This window comes from Arachis hypogaea, chromosome 14 (assembly GCF_003086295.3).
Source record: "Arachis hypogaea cultivar Tifrunner chromosome 14, arahy.Tifrunner.gnm2.J5K5, whole genome shotgun sequence".
Taxonomy (NCBI): Eukaryota; Viridiplantae; Streptophyta; class Magnoliopsida; order Fabales; family Fabaceae; genus Arachis; species Arachis hypogaea.
The window spans coordinates 141738695-141760594 of record NC_092049.1 but is presented as its reverse complement, the minus strand read 5'-3'; the positions used below and the strand labels follow the sequence as shown (position 1 = coordinate 141760594).

The 21900-nt window shown below is 32.5% G+C and overlaps 3 protein-coding genes across 7 annotated transcripts; 2 read left to right on the top strand and 1 right to left on the bottom strand.

Annotated features, from left to right (window-relative positions):
- The first annotated feature begins 424 nt into the window (after nucleotides 1-424).
- On the top strand, nucleotides 425-6058 carry LOC112798148 (uncharacterized). 2 transcript variants are annotated; one of them, XM_025841337.3, is made up of 9 exons: nucleotides 425-768; nucleotides 1089-2775; nucleotides 2877-3103; nucleotides 3189-3521; nucleotides 4099-4345; nucleotides 4542-4670; nucleotides 4758-4973; nucleotides 5141-5264; nucleotides 5455-6058. In XM_025841337.3, the coding sequence occupies exons 2-9, from the start codon at nucleotides 1198-1200 to the stop codon at nucleotides 5691-5693; spliced, it is 3093 nt and encodes a 1030-aa protein (XP_025697122.1). In that variant the 5' UTR covers nucleotides 425-768; nucleotides 1089-1197; the 3' UTR covers nucleotides 5694-6058. The 2 variants fall into 2 exon arrangements, with proteins under 2 accessions (XP_025697122.1, XP_025697123.1); XM_025841338.3 differs by having other exon boundaries at nucleotides 501-788.
- A 3091-nt stretch (nucleotides 6059-9149) lies between these two features.
- On the top strand, nucleotides 9150-14563 carry LOC112798147 (uncharacterized). The gene is made up of 9 exons (XM_025841336.3): nucleotides 9150-9413; nucleotides 9649-11254; nucleotides 11350-11576; nucleotides 11767-12099; nucleotides 12320-12566; nucleotides 12686-12814; nucleotides 12911-13123; nucleotides 13326-13449; nucleotides 14172-14563. Exons 2-9 carry the CDS (start codon nucleotides 9704-9706, stop codon nucleotides 14408-14410), a joined length of 3063 nt encoding a protein of 1020 aa, XP_025697121.1. The 5' UTR covers nucleotides 9150-9413; nucleotides 9649-9703; the 3' UTR covers nucleotides 14411-14563.
- A 1076-nt stretch (nucleotides 14564-15639) lies between these two features.
- LOC112798146 (uncharacterized) lies at nucleotides 15640-19027 on the bottom strand. Of its 4 annotated transcripts, none has more exons than XM_025841332.3 (6): nucleotides 18852-19027; nucleotides 18558-18650; nucleotides 16477-17775; nucleotides 16312-16380; nucleotides 16039-16237; nucleotides 15640-15899 (listed from the first exon to the last, which is right to left on the bottom strand). In XM_025841332.3, the coding sequence occupies exons 2-6, from the start codon at nucleotides 18558-18560 to the stop codon at nucleotides 15826-15828; spliced, it is 1644 nt and encodes a 547-aa protein (XP_025697117.1). In that variant the 5' UTR covers nucleotides 18561-18650; nucleotides 18852-19027; the 3' UTR covers nucleotides 15640-15825. The 4 variants fall into 4 exon arrangements, with proteins under 4 accessions (XP_025697117.1, XP_025697120.1, XP_025697116.1 ...); XM_025841335.3 differs by having other exon boundaries at nucleotides 16477-17766; XM_025841331.3 differs by having other exon boundaries at nucleotides 18803-19017.
- Nucleotides 19028-21900: the final 2873 nt, after the last annotated feature.

Here is a 21900-nt window from a genome sequence, read left to right as displayed (position 1 = left end):
GTCTTAATTTTTTTGAAAATTTAGCCGTTAAGGATATATTTGATGCAAATCGAAAATTTTTGGAATAAAATTGAAATAAAATAAAACTTAGGAATATTTTTGAAATTTTTGCCAAATTTCAGAGATAAAAAATATATTTTACCCTAAAAAAAATTATTTGATGAATTTATTTTTTGCACTGTAAAATTTTTTTATATAGATAATTAATTGTATATTATCGCATTAATTAATATTTAAATTTACTAGTAAAAATTTATTTAAAATACATATATTTAACTATATAATTTTTTTTGAATTATTAATATCAAAATTAAACTAGTATTTAATATTTGCAGATGGAAAAATAAATTTATTTACTTAGCAGTAGCAGTTAGCAAAATCTTTTTTCTTCCCTTATTTATTTAATTTTTTTGAATTCTTATTAGTTATTAGATCTTGTGTTTTTTTTTTCCTACACAAAAAATAGTAAAAAATGAAAGAAAAAAAAAAAAAAGAAAATTAGTAACTTGATTATAGGTTTGGTCGAAGCTTGGGACCCGAGAAAAATGAAAAGGAAAAAGAGAGGGTAAGAAGAAAGTGCATATATTCTTTGTTTCTCGATCGACGATAGTGGGAATACGCAATCAACGTTAGAGATTTAGGAATTAGGAAAAAGCTTTCATTTTTACTCTTTTCAGTTTTCCCATTCCAGCACTTACTCGCTTCGCTTCACCGCTACTAGGGTTCGCTTCGCCCCCCTTTCCATTTTCTGTACAATTCTCTCTTCAGGTTCTTCTTCTTCCTCCCTTGTAATTCCTCTCTTCACCTACTATTTCTCCCCTTCAAGTTATCACATTTTTTTATAAATTTTTTCTCGTTTCGATTCATACACTTATGTTTTGTTAGACTTGAATCTATGGATCTTTCAAAATCCTGCGCTTTTTTTTCTTTCTATTTTTGTAATTAAAAGTTGAATCTTTTATATCTATTGATTAGACATAAATGTTGCATCTATTGTTTTCTGGCGTTGGAGATGGTAGTTTTTTTTTTTTTTTTTTAATTTATTTGTTTTAGCTGACCCTGATTGATTTTTTGTATGTGTGCGTTAGATGTGTGCCTATGATAAAGGAAGAACTTGAGTAGTGAAGATCTTTGGAAGGAACTAAAGAAATAAAATTTTGGTGATATTGTTGGTTAGTTGTTTTGGATTGAGATCCAATGGCATGGTTTAGAGCTGGAGCCAGCATTGCAAAGCATGCAATTAGGAGGACCCTTTCTCAGAGTAGATCCTCGTATCTGGTGTCAAGGGCTAGGGTCTTCCCATCATCACAACCACCACCACCATCACAGGGTAGAGGATTCCACACCACTCTTTTCAAGTGCAAGGAGCAAGCTGCGCCTGTACCCCGTGCTGTGCCCCTTTCAAGGTTGACCGATAGCTTCTTGGATGGGACAAGCAGCGTGTACTTGGAGGAGCTTCAGAGAGCTTGGGAGGCTGATCCCAACAGTGTTGATGAGTCATGGGACAATTTCTTTAGGAACTTTGTGGGTCAAGCTGCCACATCGCCTGGGATTTCTGGCCAAACAATTCAGGAGAGTATGAGATTGTTGTTGCTGGTGAGGGCATACCAGGTGAATGGCCACATGAAGGCCAAATTGGACCCTTTGGCTTTGGAGGAGAGAGAAATCCCTGATGATTTGGACCCTGCCCTTTACGGTTTTACTGAGGCTGATCTCGATAGGGAATTCTTCTTGGGGGTGTGGAGGATGTCTGGCTTTTTGTCCGAGAATCGTCCTGTGCAAACCCTTAGGTCCATTCTGACACGGCTAGAGCAGGCTTATTGTGGAAGCATTGGATACGAGTATATGCACATTGCAGACCGCAACAAGTGTAATTGGCTAAGGGAGAAGATTGAAACCCCTACCCCTACACAGTATAACCGGGAGCGCCGTGAGGTTATTTTCGATAGGCTTGCTTGGAGTACACTGTTTGAGAACTTCTTAGCCACCAAGTGGACTTCAGCAAAGAGGTTTGGACTTGAAGGAGGTGAGACACTTATTCCAGGCATGAAAGAGATGTTTGATCGCGCTTCTGATCTTGGGGTTGAGAGCATAGTTATAGGAATGGCACATCGTGGAAGACTGAATGTATTGGGTAATGTTGTTCGGAAGCCACTCCGTCAAATCTTTTGTGAGTTTAGTGGTGGTCATCAGCCTGAGGATGAAGTTGGGCTTTACACAGGAACTGGTGATGTTAAGTATCACTTAGGAACGTCTTATGATCGCCCTACACGTGGTGGCGGGAGGATACATTTGTCTTTAGTGGCAAATCCTAGTCACTTGGAAGCTGTCAACCCTGTTGTTGTTGGGAAAACTCGAGCAAAGCAGTACTACTCAAATGATGTGGACCGAACAAAAAACATGGGTATATTGATTCATGGAGATGGTAGTTTTGCTGGACAGGGCGTCGTCTATGAAACCCTGCATCTTAGTGCTCTTCCAAATTATACTACGGGTGGGACTATACATATTGTCTTCAATAATCAAGTTGCATTTACAACTGATCCAAGGTCTGGCAGGTCCTCACAGTATTGCACTGACGTTGCCAAGGCTTTAGATGCTCCTATCTTTCATGTGAATGGTGATGATGTGGAAGCAGTTGTGCATGCCTGTGAACTTGCAGCTGAGTGGCGCCAGACTTTCCATTCAGATGTGGTTGTCGACTTAGTGTGCTACCGTCGATTTGGTCACAATGAGATTGATGAACCATCTTTCACGCAGCCTAAGATGTATAAGGTTAGCCCTTTTGGTTATTATGCCTTTTGTACTTTCTTCTTTTTATATGCATGTGGCTTTGGGACTAATTAATTGGACTTGCAACTTTCTCCTCTATATAGGTCATCCGCAGCCATCCTTCAGCACTTGAGATCTATCAGAAGAAGCTACTGGGAACTGGGGAGGTGACAAAAGAGGACATTGATAGAATACACAAAAAAGTCACTTCAATTCTAAATGAAGAATTTTCAGCTAGTAAAGATTACATTCCAAAACGAAGGGATTGGCTTTCGGCGTATTGGCTTGGTTTCAAGTCACCTGAGCAGATTTCACGTATCCGAAATACTGGGTATGGTACATTTCATGTTCCTTTTCCATTGGTATTTTCTGTTATCTGTACAACACTGCTGAAATATGTGATCTTTTTCCTGCAGTGTGAAACCAGAAATTTTGAAGAATGTCGGGAAAGCAATCACAACCATCCCGGAGAATTTCACACCTCATAAAGCAGTGAAGAGGATTTATGAGCAGCGTGCCCAAATGATTGAAACAGGGGAAGATATTGACTGGGGTTTTGCAGAAGCACTTGCTTTTGCTACGTTGGTAGTTGAAGGCAATCATGTTCGATTAAGTGGTCAGGATGTTGAAAGAGGAACTTTCAGTCACCGCCATGCTGTAGTCCATGATCAGACAACAGGGGAGAAATATTGCCCCCTTGACCATATTGTCATGAACCAAAATGAAGAGATGTTCACTGTCAGCAACAGGTAATCCTTCCGTTTACAGAGATGTAGTCATCTTGTTTGCCTTTGCCTGTCTTTTGGGAGTTCCAACTTCCAATTTGAAAATACATATGCCGAATTTCTTTTAACTGATATATAGTCATATTATTTTATTAAATTGTTATTTTGGATTCCTCGTGCTACTGTTATTTTTATTATAAAATGAAAAAGTCAATTATAGTAAACTACAATAAAAGATTATGTAATTATATATATATATTTTTAGTTTGATTTTGCTCTGAAGGCTCAAGCTTCTGAGATGTGGATTAATTTCTTGCTGATAAGTTAATCATGAATATTTTGTTTTCTCTTGTAGTTTGTTTTATATTTTAATTCTAATCTTTGTTTTGACTGACTTATATGTTATATGTAAGTAAAGTTGTTTTCACATTAACCCAGATGACTTGAATATTTTAAGTCTATCTCTGTTATGACTTCATATGATTGTTGCTCATTCTGTTTTCTCATTTCCCCTATATTCCCACTTGATATTTATATTTAACTAATGATGGATTATTTTGGTATTACCTTCTGGCTAAGAAAACTTTGAATCATTGTACAGTTCACTTTCCGAGTTTGGTGTTCTTGGATTTGAATTGGGTTACTCCATGGAAAATCCAAATTCACTGGTGATCTGGGAGGCGCAGTTTGGTGATTTTGCTAATGGGGCTCATGTGATATTTGACAATTTCTTGTCTTCTGGTGAGGCTAAGTGGCTCCGTCAGACTGGGCTTGTCGTGTTACTTCCTCATGGTTATGATGGCCAAGGCCCTGAGCATTCAAGTGCCAGATTGGAACGCTTCCTTCAGGTTTCCTCGTCAATCTATATTCTAATTTCTTTGAACTACTACACTTGGCTGTTGGATCTTTTTGTTTTAAAATCCTTTTAGTGCAAACAAGCAATTAACCTAAATAATGCTATGCTACTGATTACTTATATGACTTTGCCTTTTCTTTGTTTCATTTGCTCTGTTAATTCTCAATTTTATCTGTTTTTAATGGCAGATGGCTGATGACAATCCTTATGTTATTCCTGAGATGGATCCAACTCTTCGGAAACAGATTCAGGAGTGCAATTTGCAGATTGTGAATGTCACAACTCCTGCTAACTTCTTCCATGTTTTGCGGAGACAGGTTGGTAAAATTGTTTAAATAGTTAGTTTTGTCACTTGAAGTTATGTTCCTTACTTTTGTCATAGTATGCTGCTTTCCTTCTTTCAGATACATAGAGAATTCCGCAAACCTCTCATTGTAATGTCCCCTAAGAACCTGCTTCGTAGTAAGGCTTGCCGATCAAATTTGTCCGAGTTTGATGATGTCCAAGGACACCCAGGTTTTGACAAGCAGGGAACCAGATTTAAGCGCCTCATAAAGGACCAAAATGACCACTCAGACCTTGAGGAGGGTATTAGACGCCTCGTACTTTGTTCTGGAAAGGTTTGTGCTACTCATATTAACAACCTTTTTGTCATATTGCCCTTTATCTTAAAAAAAAAAAATTAACTTCTTTTATCTGATGGATTTTATTAAATAGAGAAGAAGAAAGGAAACATTGATTTTATGCAGTGCTTCAATGACACACATGTTTCTTATATCCCTTGCAGGTTTACTATGAACTTGATGAGCACAGAACAAAGGTTGAGGCAAAGGATGTTGCAATATGTAGGGTGGAACAGCTTTGTCCTTTCCCTTATGACCTTGTCCAAAGAGAGCTTAAACGATATCCTAGTAAGGGTTTTTATGTCCTTTCCCTTCTGAATTGGTTCTGATTCCTTTATGAACTAATTAGTAAAAGTTTATGTTTATATATTACTTTTTTATGTTTAACTGGAAAATTGCATTTAACATGAGGATGGTAGGGTTTAAATAACAAGTTATGGTTATTTGTCTTACACTTTATTATGTTTGTTTCTACCAGATGCTGAGGTTGTCTGGTGTCAAGAAGAACCAATGAACATGGGTGGATACAGTTATGTTCTTCCCCGGCTTATTTCTTCCATGAAAGCCGTCGGCAAGGGAAGCTACGACGATGTCAAGTATGTCGGCCGTGCTCCATCGGCAGCCACTGCCACCGGTTTCCTCAAGGTTCACCAGAAGGAGCAGGCTGAGATCGCCGAGAAAGCCCTTCAACGCGAACCGCTCAATTTCCCATACTAAAATGATGACTTGCAATGTTATCCACGTAAAGAGCAATAGTTGGAAGATTGCTTTATATCTCTTAATGATTTGCTTTTTGAATTTTGACCTTCTATAATATCCTTCTTTCCCTGAAAAAAATGTCAGGTATTCTGACTCGGTTGTATACTTATGCAGAGTTTTTTTCTTCTTTTTTTCCCCCTTTCCCTTAGTTGATAAGAGGTCATTGCCATATAGAACCCACAAAGGCTTCTTGCCTTAAAGTGTTGATATTTTTCAAACTTTTTGTTTCCTATAATTTGTAATTTGAAAATGCATCTTCAATAATTTTTGTGATTCCGGTGGCATTATTGCTTGGTAGAATAGCCCCGGGAACTTGGCCAGCATTCTCTCCTATAAATTTTTCTTCTTCAGCTTTCATTATTACCATTACTGCTACTACTACTACTTTCTAATAACTCGGATATAGTCCATGTAAGCTTGATATATATGACTTTCTGTGAAAATAAGTAAAATTCTTCTTTTGGTTTGAAGTTAACGAAAATGGTTAGAGGTTACAAGTGATACAAGTGGAGTATGATGAAATTTTAAGAAAAATTAAAGAACATTATAGAATTTAAGTTTGGTTTAGAATCAAGTTTGATCCAAATCTATGATGCACGAACATTGACACGGATACAGGACACGTCGACACGCGAATTTTAAAATTTTATATGACACGGGGACACACATACATACTTCATATATATAAAATATAAAGTATTTTTTAGATAAATCGTAATGATATTTTGATATTTTATTGATATTAAAATATAAATTAGATTTTTTAATTAGTTTTAATGTCTTATTTTAACTATATCAAGTATTTAAAATATTTTTTTGTTTAATAAATAATAATATATACTATATCTAAATTTATTTTAAGAATATATGTTAAAAATAAGATTGGACACGCTGACACGTGATGGTATTTAGGTGTGTCCAAGCGTGTCTAGAGAAAAAATTTTTATTTTTTATTAAGACACAGTTGGACACAGCAGACACGCGTGTCGGACGAGTGTCGTGTCCGAAATATGTCCGACACGCGGACACGATAACTCAGCGAAGTGTCCATACTTCAGAGATGCAAATAGTTTTTATCAAGTTGGAAGACTCATGAAACTACTTGACAAGTTGTTCAACTTGCAAAGTCAAAAGTTCTAATCAAAGATTGCAACTTGATAAAGATAAATGTAAAAGAAGATTCTAGTACACACTTGTACAATTTATATAAGTGGTTTATACTTTATAATGTGCAATTTGTACATAAAATTAGCAAGTGAAACTTAAAGAGAAAAATAGTAAAGTCTTTTGTATGTATAATTCCTTTGCATGAATTTTCATAATATGTAAGAGTATTATAGACTTCTCTATATATTAAGAGATTGTGATTTTACTACTTTGTCATATTATTTTCAGTATTATTTATATTCTTGTTTAGTTTTATCTATTTCTCGTATGCAAATTTTAGTTACGTCATTTTGTCCCTATTAACTCTGGCTATCTAATAAAATTAAGAATACAAGTCACTAACCATGTGTCATACTACAAATTATAAAAGTAATTTTATTTTCATATTGTAGCCATCTTTTTCAACGAGATAATCCAAATCCTTATCTGTTAATGGATTTCTTAGTGAGATAAAAATGCAGGGAAGTTGGAAGAAGAAATAAAATAAGGGGAAAACAAGAGAGTGGTCTCAATAATCAACAAAGATTATCTCACAAAGGAGATAAGTGATTACAAATTTTAAAACTCTTGTCATACACCTTTTGAATGAGTGATTAATATTATTATTAGTTTATTGTGTTATAACTATAGTATAAAAAATACAAAAAAATATATGTAAACTAAAAATCAAATACTAAATCAGTTACTATATATTATATTGATTCACATAATTTTTTAACTAAATAATCACACTTATCATAGTAAAATAATCAAACTAATAATAAATGAATAATTAAATTTGTCTATAATAATATAATAAAAACGTTTATACTTGGTTTATTAGTGGCGTAAGATTTTGAGAAACCATGCAACACACATCAAATAATATGGATTGAAACTAATTTTCCTTACTTGGATATAGATATTTTATATAAAGTTCCTATTGTTATTCTTATTGATTACTCATATTATTATTATTATTATTATTATTATTATTATTATTATTATTATTATTATTATTATTTCGACTATTCTACATATATACTAAAATTAGCTAATTTTTTTTTATATTAGAGAAGTATGTGAGTTGTGCTCGATTATGGTGTATAAGTGTTAGACACAGGTGTAGAACAAGAAAAAATTGGACTGTCCGATTTCTTTATTAAAAAATTCGTTGACCACAAATTGGACCGTCCCATTAGTTTTTATTTTTTTTTTAATTTAAAATAAAATCGGACCCTCCGTTTACATTTTTTGTTTTTTAAACTGAGGGTCCGTTTACAATTTTTGTTTTTTTTTAATTTTTCCTTTAAATGAAAATGGATCCTCCGTATTTAGATTTTTTTTTTAAAAAAACAAAACGGACCCTTCGAATTTTATTAAAAAAATATTCTTTTATAGATTCTCTCTAATCGGACCGTCCGAGTTCCTTATTCTAAATCTCTCGGTCCGATTTCAGCCCCCTGACATCACATGCAGAAAAAACACTCCTATTCTCCATAATGCTGTATCACCCCACACCTTCCTCCATATTAAAAATAAAAAGCGACTAAAATCAGCTACCAAGTCAGTTATTAGTATAAAATATATATTGGAATATAAATAAATATTAAAAATAAATTAAACCACACATATATTTATAAATAAATATATTAGTAATTGATTATAATGGCTAATTTTAGTATACAAATAACATTTTTGTTATTATTACGAAGACCAAAGAAAGCACACCTTTTGGACTATGGTGGTATTTCAAATTTTTAGTTAATTGTTGATAGATACATTACACGTCTACACTTATCAATACAATTTCAAGTGGCCAACTGTATTAATAACAATTCCAATAGACAATAAAGACAGAGAAAGAAGAAACATTTGGCATAGATTCTTTATTTTCCTTTCCTTTTTTTTACAGTACCTGGCATAGATTCTCTTTCCTAATTTGGCTTCTAGTCTTTTCCATATACTGTGCATTTGAAGACGTGGACATTAGAGTAGTCAGCAATGGACCATTTTTGGTAGCAAATCCTCACACAAATTCATATTAATTATTGAAAGAATTTTCAAGTGTACTGTCATATCGGTGTATTAGTGATTTTTAAACGTTGATCTTAATTATATATATTATATATATTTTTTATAATTAAAATCAACGGTTAAATAACTGAAACACCGGTATAACGGTACACTTAGAAAATTTTCTTTGATTATTAATAAATGAAAAAGGTTCATAGTTATCACTTATCAGTAACTTTGGTAGGTATTGTTAATTTGTGTAGAAGAAGTAGCTATTTAGAATTTGAATTTGACTAATTTGACTCACAAAATTATGATTTTTTTTTCTAATATACAATGATATTAAAAGCTGTCAACATCAAAAAGCAGGTTATCTTATTTGTAAAAGAGCATGCAAGTTCTGTCTATCATTGTCTAGAATAAACTCAAAAAAGCTACAACTCTTTTTTGTCACAAATTCTACTTCTTTTGTACATGCACTTGAACTAAGGGCAGTAGTACTTACAACTTGCAAAGGTAAGAGGTTTCTCATGAACATATCTACTCTCTCAATGTTGTAGAAATCACTTGAGATAATCTCTTGTGAAATATCTTTGACTTTGGCAATATATTGCATTCTAACTCAATGGATCTTGATATAAATGTTACCAAGATATGTTTAATTGTTGATATACCAAATTTATTAATTTATACTATGACAGATATTTTGGTCTATCTTTGATTCTGATAAACCAATGTGCTTTTTTTTCAGTATTTGGTGAACATAGGTTCCTTGTGAAGTGAATTTGTAGTGAAAACTCAAAACTATGGCATGGTTTAGAGCTGCTACTGTTATAACTAAAAGGAAACTTCTTCAAAGAAGTGCATGGAATTTTGCACCAAGAATTCAAGTACTTTCTTCACAACAGAAAACCTTTCATGCCACAAATTTCACACCAAAATCACAAGTTGTTGCTCCTAGTAAGCCAAGCCCTGTGCCTCTTTCAAGGCTCACAGATAGCTTCTTGTATGGAAGCAGCAGCACATACTTGGAGGAGCTTCAAAAGGCATGGGAAGCCGATCCGAGCAGCGTCGACGAGTCGTGGGACATCTTCTTTAGAAACTACATAGGCCATGACACCTCAAGAATCTCTCAGGTTTCAACCAAACAGATTCAAGAGAGCATGAGTTTGATGTTGTTGGTAAGAGCTTATCAAATGTATGGTCACATGATAGCAAAATTAGACCCTTTAGAATTGGGACAAAGACAGATTCCTCAAGAACTTGATCCTGCAAACTATGGCTTCACTGAATCTGATCTTGACAGAGAATTCTTCTTAGGGGCATGGAAGATTTCAGGGATCTTATCCGAGAATCAACCGGTTCGGACCCTTAGGTCCATCCTAACAAGGCTTGAAAAGGCCTATTGTGGCACCATTGGGTATGAATACATGCACATTGCAGACACTGAGAAATGCAATTGGCTAAGAGACAGAATTGAAAGTGAAGAAACTGCGAAATTCGACAGAGAACATTGCTTGGTGATCCTAGAAAGGCTTGCTTGGAGTTTGAAGTATGAGATGTTCCTTGGCACCAAGTGGAGTTCAGCTAAGAGATTCGGCCTAGAAGGCGCCGAAACACTGATTCCAGGCTTGCAGGAAGTGATAGATAGAGCTGCAGATTTCGGAGCTGAAAATGTAGTTTTAGGCACAACACATAGAGGCAGAGTTAATGCTTTAGGCACAGTGGTTAAGATGCCGTTGCGCAGAATCTTCTGCGAATTCAACGGCACCTTAAACTCGCCGGACGAAAGAGGATACACTGGAACTGGTGATGTTAAGCACCATTTAGGTGCCTCTTATGATCATAAAACTCGAAATTCAAAGAATGTGCATATTTCATTAGTACCAAATCCTAGTCACTTAGAAGCAGTGGATCCTGTGGTAGAAGGAAAAACTAGAGCTAAACAATATTTTTCAAATGATTCTGAAAGAATCAAGAACATTAGTATTTTGATTCATGGAGATGGTAGTTTACCAGGACAAGGTGTAGCATATGAAAGTTTGCATCTAAGTGCTCTTCCAAATTATTCTACTGGTGGAACTGTTCATCTAGTCCTCAACAATCAAGTTGCTTTTACAACTGATCCAGATTCTGGAAGATCTTCTCAGTATTGTACTGATATTGCAAAAGCCTTCGATTCGCCGGTTTTCCATGTAAATGGGGATGACATGGAAGCTGTCGCGCGCGCCTGCCAGCTGGCAGCTGAGTGGCGACAGACTTTCCATTCAGATGCTATGGTTGATGTGGTTTGTTATCGCAGATTCGGCCACAATGAAGTTGATGAGCCATTTCTTACACAACCTATGATGTATAAGGTAAGATTGAACTCTTTTTTTTTTCTCTTGAAATTTTTCTTAGCTGCTAAAAAGTGTTACTTGTGGCACAAGTAATAGTAATTTCTTGAATGCAGGTTATTAAGAACCATCCTACAGCTCTAGATTTCTATGAAAAGAAGCTTGTAGAATCAGGAGTAGTGACACAAGAAGAGGTTGATGGAATACACAAGAAGATTAATAAAATCCTCAATGATGAATTCTTGGCCAGCAAAGATCATGTTCCGGATCGAAAGGACTGGCTTTCTGCGAATTGGACCGGATTCAAGTCACCTGATCAACTTTCACCAATTAGAAACACAGGGTATGTGATCCTTTTCAGCTTAAGGGAAAACAAAATAATCAATTCTCACCTTTTTTGTTAATTATATAGAATATTTTTGTTATAGATGCATTGTTTTTGGAAAGTTAAACAAACACACCATTAGTCCTTATGAACTATGATATTTTCCACAAAGAATTCAACTTATATATACATGTATGCTCTTATGCAGGGTGAAGATAGAGACATTGAAGAAAATTGGCAAGTCAATTACAACTCTACCAGATAATATTACACCTCATAGAGCAGTGAAAAAGTTCTATGAACAAAGGGTTCAGATGCTAGAGAGTGGAGAAGGCATAGATTGGGGTTTTGCAGAAGCACTTGCTTTTGCTACATTGATAGCAGAAGGTAACCATGTTAGGCTGAGTGGTCAAGATGTCGAAAGAGGTACATTCAGTCATCGCCACGCAATAATTCATGATCAACAAACTGGTGTGAAGTATTGTCCTCTTGATCATGTTAATCCAAACCAAAGAAAAGAAATGTTCACAGTAAGCAATAGGTAATAAAAGTTTCATAATTCCTATCTCAAGCTTTCCTTCAATCATGGCTAGACCTAGACTACTATACTTTTACTCAATTTTCGATTAGATTTTCATAGTTTAATTGGAAATTGAGTGAGACTATAAGAACTTTTAGCATAATTAAACCTTTAATATTTTTACTTATATGTGTTCTTGGTCTTAAATTTGAACAAAATCTTCTGTTGTTATTATCAACAGCACTCTTTCAGAGTATGGTGTAATGGGATTTGAATTTGGTTACTCAATGGAAAATCCACATTCCTTGGTGATGTGGGAAGCTCAGTTTGGTGATTTTGCCAATGGAGGCCAAGTGATCATAGACAATTTCCTGAGCTCCTGCGAGGCGAAGTGGCTTCGCCAAAACGGCCTTGTTCTGTTGCTTCCTCATGGTTATGATGGCCAAGGACCTGAACACTCAAGTGCAAGATTGGAACGTTTTCTTCAGGCAAAAGATTCATAATTGACACCATTTTCAATCATATACTTTTGTTAACTTATTAAATTTATAACAAAAGGCTTAGTCCAAAAACTAAGACATTGATTATTCAATGCTTTATATTGCAGATGAGTAATGAAAATCCTTTTGTTATACCTGAGATGGATCCAAAGGTTACCAAACAAATCCAAGAATGTAATTGGCAAGTTGTTAATATCACAACTCCTGCTAATTACTTCCATGTTTTGCGACGCCAGGTATATATATTTCTTCTTTTCTGTTTATCTGTTACTGTCATTTTCTAGTATATTCTTAGATCAATGTATCTAAATACAATGAAATATACTTTTCAGATACATAGGGAATTCAGAAAGCCTCTAATTGTGATGTCCCCTAAGAACCTTTTACGTCACAAGGAATGCAAATCAAAGATATCTGAATTTGTAGATGTTGAAGGAAATGATGAACATCAAGAGAGTACCAAATTTATGCGCCTTATAAAGGACAAGAACAACCATTCTCAATTGGAAGAGGGTGTTAGAAGAGTTATTCTCTGCTCTGGAAAGGTTCTTTATGATCATGATTGAAGTTATATTTCTTTATTTCAATAACAAGATTGGTAGTTTTCTAAGTTTTCATTGTTTGTTTTGGTTTGTTTCTCTCTTCAGATCATAATATCAATAACTTTAAAGGAATGTTCTTAGTTCATTATATCTGTTACTCTTACATTTCATTGTAGTATTTAATAAGCATTGAATGTATTTACAGGTATATTATGATCTTGATGAAGAACGTGGAAAGATCAATGCAAAAGATATTGCAATTTGTAGGGTTGAACAACTTTGTCCCTTTCCATATGATCTCATTCAACAAGAGTTGAAAAGATATCCAAGTAAGCATCAATTTCTTGCAAGAAAGTACAACATTGATTGAAGTTATATCTCCATAAATGTTTCAATATGTTCTAACTTATAAAAATTTGATACTAAATAACATTACTTATATACTATGATGCACGGACACGACACAGGACACGCAAACATGCGAATTTAAAATTCTTATAAGACACGGGGATACAACATATATATAAAATATAGAATATTTTTTAGATAAATTGTAATGATGTTTTGATATTTTATTGATATTAAAATATAAATTAATTTTTTAATTATTTTTAATATTTTTTTTAATTATATAAAATATTTTTTAATAATTAATAATATATACTATTTCTAAACTCATTTCAAAAATACATGTTAAGAATAAAGTTGGACACGTCGTAATGGTATTTAAGTGTGACCAAGTGTATTTGGAAAAGAATTTTTTATTTTTTATTAAGGTACGGTTAGACACAGAAAGACACGCGTGTCAGACAAGTGTCGATGAATATCGTGTCCGAAATGTGTTCGATACGGCAAATCAAAAAAAGTGTCCGTGCTTCAATTCATAGCTTATATATATGTGCTTAAGTACTTTCTTTGTGTTTATGCACTCTTAAATCATATATTTGAATATAAATACAGATATAAGAGGAGTATCATTGCATCGTTCAAGTTACTTGTGATACAAGGCATTGACTAATTTGACACATTCCTTTGTTTTTTCAACTATTAGATGCAGAGATAGTTTGGTGCCAAGAAGAACCAATGAACATGGGAGCATATTATTACATGTTACCACGTCTTTGGACAAGCATGAAAACATTGGGAAGAGGATCCATGGAAGACATCAAATATGTTGGTCGTGACCCAGCTGCAGCCACAGCAACAGGGTTCTATAAGATTCATCAGAAGGAGCAGAGTGAGCTTGTTCACAAAGCCATGCAAAACCAACCAATTCACTATCCATTCTAAAAATGCATTTTTCCTTTTATTATTATTATTATTATTAGTATTTGTATAGTGCAAAGCCACAATGCTTTTTTTCTCATTTGGTATTGCTTTTATTTAAGACAAACTCTTGGTGGTTAACAATAATTATAAAATCGCATTATACTATTATTTAAAGTGGCTCTATCTTTGATTTTGAAAACAAAATAAAATCGAGTATACAACTTAAATGTTTTATATAATTAAAAGAAATTAGAAAACTTTGTTGAATTTGTTCAGAAACTTTACAAATATGTAAAAACATGATATGTCTTTATTGCAAACAAAATAAAATAAATAATATCTATTCAAGGTTAATGAACATTCCTTTTTTGTTTTTTGGGCCTTATGCACACTCCTAATATGTGCTACAATAAGACTATGCACTTATAAAGTAAATCCACTTAATAATTTTCTATCCCTGATTATCATGAGCAAATTAGGCAACTTAGGTTATCAATTTTTTTTGGAAAGGAAACCTAGGTTATCATTACTCAAACGAAAAAAGCCCATTTTGTTTACTTTTTTGTTGTTTTAACCATAAAATAAATTTTTATTGTTAGGGTAAAATATATTTTATTCTTGAAATTTGTTAAAATTTTTAAAAATGCTCTTAAATTTTATTTTATTTTAATTTTGTCCTTGAAATTTTAAAAAAATTTAAGACCAATCCTGTAATAATGCATAACAACTATATCTTGTTTGTTTTGCTTATGTTGAAAGTTGTTTTTATAAAATTGTTGCTGAATTGATCATAAATTTATTAAAAAATTAGCCACCAAGAATATATTTGATGCAAATCAAAAACTTCTAATACAAAATTGAAACAAAATAAAATTAAAAAATATTTTTAAAATTTTTAACAAATTTCAAAGATAAAAAATATACTTTACTTTTACCATTATTATTATGTATTCACCATGAGCGTGTGAATGGTTTCCTTTCAAAACAAAAACTGAGTATTAAGAAAACAGTGATAACAGTAAGAAGTGCACTTAGACAACAAAGCAGAAACACCATGTATTAAGATATTAGCATTGAATTGAAGCTCATTAGTCATTAGTTTAACATTGATTGTTCTTCTTTAAACTCAACGTGAGTTTTTTCTATTTTGATACTGTGATCGAAATAAAAAAAGAAACTTAATAAGAGACTAGTTAATTGTTTGCAAAGAAGACATGAGCAAATCTTGATGGAAAGATTATACTGAAGTCTGAACCTCAAAATAGACCTTAATCATTACCATGAAATGGGAAATCAAATTCCTACAAGGAGCATCAGCTCAACCTTTAATTTTTTTTTTAAATAAACAAAAAACTATATGAAGCTGCTATTCATTCACTATGAACAGATTGCAAATCTACCATTTCTTCTGAACTTGTCCATGAAGAAAACTGGACTCAGGATTGAGTGATGATCACTTCATCTGCTCCATATATACGCTGAAGCTCTTTTGTAGCAGCTTGATATGATGCTGCTCAGAGGGGTGAAAACAGAACAAAGGTAGAAAAGACACAAGAATTAGTGTTATATCTAAGCATGGACAATTGAATCAAAAGATATAGCTATCCAAGTGATCTTAACCACAACCAAGAAACTAAAATCTCTGTTACCTTTCCAACTACTAAAGTTCTTCTCGTTGATGGTGGTGCCAGTGACATTCTGAATTGCATCAAAGAGCATCTCCTGGGGAGTGTTTTTCAACTCTTGAACCACACCATAGACGGTTTTTCCATTCTCAAAGTATATGTGGTTGTTAGGGTGTTTGGTCTTGGCACCAGCATGCCGCTCAAACTCATATGCATTTAGACACTGCATGACAGAATGTTATATAAGCACACTCAGACATGCAGATTATCAGAATTCAAGCCATTTGAGAAGCTAACCTTTGATTCCTTGCAGTCATCGCATGAACACACATACCCAGTTCCTTTTATGACTGCCCCCAGGCTCTTCTGCCAAGTAGAATATCTAACATGTAAAAAACCTTACTATATAAAAGTACAAGAGCTCACAAATAACTCAAGATAAAAAACTATTACACACTTTACCTCCCGCGACCATGAAACATATTTCACAACAACACCATCAAAAATACCAGTTGACAACAAACTTTTGACATTTGAAGGGAAGTTGTTAGATGAAGCCTTCTTGGTTTTCTTCTCTTTGTTCTTCTGTGTAGTATCAATTTGAGTATTAGCTGTTTGAGTATTATTTACAGGTTGTTCGGCATTTGGATTAATCTGATCGCCCATCAATAGATTATAGCCGTTTGTGATTCCACCAGAGGGATTGGACTCAGGATTACTAGTAAAAGCAATGAAGGGCATGGTACCACTCACACCCTTATTATAGTTGTGACCTGCTAGGAAAGAGCTAGAATTTCCAGTCTCAAATGGGGTCAATGTTGGTGGGATGTTTGAATCGGTACTAATATATGTTGGACCCATGGATACCAAATTCTCAAGGCCCTTGCCATAGAAAGGACTGATGTTTATGAAATTTTCTCCTGGTTTACTGTAAGTTGGACCTGTTGGTATGAAGTTCTCATGCCCCTTTGAATATGACTGATCCATGGGTACAAAATCTGCCCTGTTAAAGGGCTGACTCATTGACAAGCCATACTTCTGGTTCATCAGCATAAAACTCCCATCGGCTTTATTGAAGGGACGATCCATTGAAATAGAATTGTTATTGGTGTTGCTTATTCCACTGACCATTGCAATGATATTGTCATTCCCATTATTATAAGCTGATCCCAACGATATGTTCGCATCATTCCTATTGTGGCCTGTACCTATTGAAATTGTACTACTATCTGCCCTACTATATGGGTGCCCTATGGAAGCAGGCAAGAGATTGTAAGAATCCCTGACTTGATTGACTTTAACCTTTCTGATGCCACCAAAATTGGGATCTGATGAAGTGTCTGCAATGGCATGAGATCTTGACAAGCCAGAAGATTGTTCATTACGAAATTGATTCTCAACATCCCTCCTAGCCACATTCAAACTTCCACTTCCAGTTGATAGCAGATTTTTATCAACCAAATTGATTGCCCGTCGAGGATCAGATCCAAAGAGCCGGTCAGAAAATTGACCTGTGACAGAGTGAAACCCTGAATTGGTGTCCCATGGAGAAACATTCACATGGGAAACTCCTGAAAATGGATTACCACCAATTGCTTCAACTGCTTGTTTCTTGTTGCTGAATGTTTCTGGTTCACCTGTATTCATAAACCACTGATGGTCACGCTTTTGTTCAACTCTGGAAGAATTCTCATACCCCAAATTTTCTCCAGCAAAGCAGCCAGAATCCCGTGGCAGCCATAAGCTTTTATGCTGAAAAGACTGGAAAAAAAAGCTTAGAGTGGTTTTCTTGTTGACTGAACTTGCAATATCAAAAAACAGACCAGCTGAAGAAAACAGGAAAAAACAAAGACCACAACATATGTATCTGGTTCAACAAAGTATTTATCCTTGCAACTTCAAAATCAAGCTCATATATAAGTTGATATTATTCTATGCATGCAGTTTAACATCATACAGTTAACCTCATTATCATCAATGAAAGAATCTACCAGAAAAAGCAAGATATTTCATGCGTTTATAAGAGATCGTCACAAATTTATATAAGAGTCTAATTTTATACATCTTAAACCAAACTTCCCAAACAAATTTCTTCACCAACAAGCCTCAGTTATTAAAACACTAGAATTTTAATTGAAGTTACATTATGGACTCCATTTCATTTCAGGCATACATACTAACATATATATCTCGCATCAGTCACATTATTCATTACCACGTGGTGACACTTTCATATAAGAAAAAAAAAATCAGGAATTAGTATGATGAACCGAGCAACATGATAAATTTAATTTATTTAACCCAAAAGAAACTAGCTTCCCAGAAACATATATACAATATCATCATATATCAAGGGGCCCCCAATTTAAAATGCAAAAAAATTAAAATCTGAAGCGCACTTGATATAAATTATAAAATGGTGCCAATCAAAGAACAAAAACATTACTATATTCAGTGAAAAAAAAAATGCACACTTCAACAAACACAGCATATGCATGCAAATACGAATCAGAATAATTGCTTGGTTAGAATCTTCTACTCACCATTCTCTCGTTGGATACTTCAAAATCACGCTTCCACCACAATGATCAGAGTGAAAAATTCACGCTGCCACCACCTTCAGCGAAAACACCGCACTGCAAAATCGAGGGAAAGATTTTTTTTGGGAAAAAAAAAAAAACCAATCAACTACACCACAAAATTTAAAAAAAATAAAATAAAATTCAAAGTAGTAATTTACCACAGTTGACAAAAAAAAATGTGAATTTCAAAAACAGTAGCAATTTACCAACAAACAAAAAAAACTAGAGTGAGGAAATGGAACCGAGAAAACGGACAATCGATCACCGCGGCGAACGGCGGAGACTAACAGTCGCCGAGCCGGAGATATTCGCCGGAGAATTTTCCGGTGGTTGGAACTCCGTCGGAGAAAGCGACAGTTACGAAAACGAAGTTGTGTTGTAGGATTAAGAAATGAGGTTTACGAGTAAAGTGGGAGTGTGGGATCAAAGATATAGTGCGGCACCCTATAAACTTACCATATATCAAACACTCGAATCTACCGTACACGTGGACCTTCTGGGATCCCTGAATCCTCATTATTGTCGAAGAGACGATCTGACCGTTAGTCTTATGTAGGCATTCACTGAATAGTTTTCACGGAAAAAGGTCGCACCCCCTCTAGAAAGCCACATGGAGTATAGTGATTGGTTCGTTTGTACTCTTACATATTCTCTTACATTATTAATTGTGTAATTTTTATTTAGTGGAAACTCAGGTGCAATAGACTTTACGTGAAATTGATAGTGAGAGTCGTTAGATAAAAATTTAGTCAAATCAGCAAACCATCTCACAGCTCTCAACTATCAACTTCACGTGAAGTCGACTGCACTCGAATTTTTACTTTTTTATTTATATATAAAAAATCCTCTCACATTATTAATTCTGTAATTTATATATATACATATATAAAAAATTGTATTAATTTATTACTACAAAATATTAAAAGAAAAAGAATATAATAAAAAAAGAGATAAATAATATTATTAAATAATATAGAATAAAAATTTTGTATTTTATAAAAGTGAATATTATGTCTTTATATTTGAATAACTATTTAGAAGATACATAAAAAAAATATAATAAAATTTTATCTCTAATTTTATATTTTATTTTTTAAAGTATTTCGGTCATTCACAACAAAAAATATTAAAAAATATTCATTTGGTATAAAATTATTAAATTTTATCAATAAAAATATCTCAATTTTTAATGATGTTTACAAAATTATATCAAAATTTAATCTTTAACGTTTTTTTTGCAAATATATTATTAATATTTTGTTATTTTTATCTCTTTTTTTTAATTTTTCAAAGCCTTGTTTATTATTTTATATCTTTTGGAGTAATTTTATCTGATATTAACATCGAAAACTATTTTAATAGTTTACTCCTTTTATAAATGATCAAGATCCTCTAAATTAAAGTGAGAAAGTTTATAAAGTAAGAAGTAAATTATTAAATAGTAATGCTAGAAAATAGAAAAAAAATCAAAATTTGCCTTATTTAACATTAATTAATTGTTGCAACAATTAATATTAATGAATACTAAATAAAATAAATTCTAACTATTTTTGGCTAGTATTTTTTTTACCAAATATTTTCAATTACTAAATCACTTTTAAATTAAGATAGTGGAACACACATTTTATGGAGTTACAAATTTAATAGTAATTGACCTCTCAATTTATCGCTTTATATACTAACTTACTTTATCACTTTAGAAGATCTAAATTCTTCTAAAAAAACATAATTGTATTTCCTATTAAAATTTTCTATTTTGGTAACATTAAAACTAATTAACAAGTATTTTTAGGATCGATAATACTAGAAAAAAAAAACAGAACTTGTTTTATTTAGTATTTATTAATTGTTACAGTAATTAATAAATACTAAATAAGATAAATTTTGGCTTATTTTAACTAAATTTTTTTTGTTATCAAAGGATACGTATGTTAACAATAATTTTTTCGATAAAAAAGAAAAAAAAATCAAATTTCAAACTTGTATACACTTTAATTAATGTATGTGAGTTGAATTTGGTAACTTTTTATGATATATAAGAATTATGCATAAAAATTTCTTTTAAGAAAAATAAGTCTTAAAATAAGTTAAATCAACCAAATATAGATAAATTATTATATTTTTTCTTAAAATAAAAAAGGATTTAGCTTAAGAATATAATAATTGAAGCTCTTTTAATTTTTTTTATGTGCTCAATATATGAAAAATTAAAAAATTTATGTTCTGAATATTTTTAATAAAATATTTTTTAATGATGCTCTAGTATTTAAGATACATATTAGTAAGATTCTAAAAGATGGTTTTAAAATATTTTCAGTTTGTTCATAACTGCTGTTGTTGACTAATTTAATTTTTGCAAACAACATCTGAAGCATTAAATTGCAAAAATAAAAATAAAAAGAGAAAAATATTAAAATAATACCAAAAATTTATATTGTTAATAAAAATAATCTTAAAAGATAAGAACAACAAATAAAACTACAAAATTTAAAAAATGTGATAAAAATAATCACATATTAAATGTATTTTTTTAAAAAGTTTAAGGATTCAATTTTGATGCGATTTTTTACAAATATAAATAAAAAATGAGATTTTTTTACTTTTAAAATTTGTTAACTTTATGCTAATTAATTTTTTATTTTTTTGTTAATGACTGAAAATATTTCAAAAAATAAAAATTGTCTAGAGATCAATTTTTACAATTTTTTGTGTTTATTTTATAAATAATTATTCAAATATTTGCACAGAAATTTGGATAAAATGTACAAGTCATTTACCAAATGCAAAATGCATGCACTTGTCATTTATTTAAAAAAAATACCTTTTTTGTTATTATTGTTAAGATTTAAATTTTTTTATATGCTTATTTGTCTTTTATATATTTTGAGATTTTTTTTTAAATATAAATTTTTATATACTATTCTAACAATTTACTCATTTGCAAAACAACGTACAAAGCATTAAATTTCAAAATAAAATAAAAATAAAAAAGATCAGAGAATATGTTTTACTTTGAAAACTCTTCCTTAGTTTTTTCTAATTACTCCATAATAGAAGTCAACAATTATTTTTCCCTGCATTAATGCTGTGTATCTCACTCTTGTATATTTGGAAAGTAATATCTGAAATAGTTAATTATAAATGAAATTATAAACACTTTTTAATTTGGAAAACATTAAAAAATATATTCACTAATTAGGGGATTTAATTGAATTTGAAAAATGGCATGGAACATGTGCAGCCAGAATCATTTTAGCTGTTTTTTTAAGCTGATGGGTTATGTGACTTGTGAAAGGTAAAGTAA

What these genes read in the sequence shown, in the direction of transcription:
- LOC112798148 (XM_025841337.3), top strand. Translation starts at nt 1,198, where the DNA reads ATGGCATGGTTTAGAGCTGGAGCCAGCATTGCAAAGCATGCAATTAGG. An exon ending in TCCATGTTTTGCGGAGACAG is followed by an intron (nt 4,671 to 4,757) that starts GTTGGTAAAATT and finishes TCCTTCTTTCAG; the next exon opens with ATACATAGAGAATTCCGCAA. An exon ending in AGAGCTTAAACGATATCCTA is followed by an intron (nt 5,265 to 5,454) that starts GTAAGGGTTTTT and finishes TGTTTCTACCAG; the next exon opens with ATGCTGAGGTTGTCTGGTGT.
- LOC112798147 (XM_025841336.3), top strand. Translation starts at nt 9,704, where the DNA reads ATGGCATGGTTTAGAGCTGCTACTGTTATAACTAAAAGGAAACTTCTT. An exon ending in CACAACCTATGATGTATAAG is followed by an intron (nt 11,255 to 11,349) that starts GTAAGATTGAAC and finishes TCTTGAATGCAG; the next exon opens with GTTATTAAGAACCATCCTAC. An exon ending in AGAGTTGAAAAGATATCCAA is followed by an intron (nt 13,450 to 14,171) that starts GTAAGCATCAAT and finishes TTCAACTATTAG; the next exon opens with ATGCAGAGATAGTTTGGTGC.
- LOC112798146 (XM_025841332.3), bottom strand. An exon ending in ATGACTGCAAGGAATCAAAG is followed by an intron (nt 16,238 to 16,311) that starts GTTAGCTTCTCA and finishes TCTGTCATGCAG; the next exon opens with TGTCTAAATGCATATGAGTT. An exon ending in GAACTTTAGTAGTTGGAAAG is followed by an intron (nt 15,900 to 16,038) that starts GTAACAGAGATT and finishes CCCTCTGAGCAG; the next exon opens with CATCATATCAAGCTGCTACA.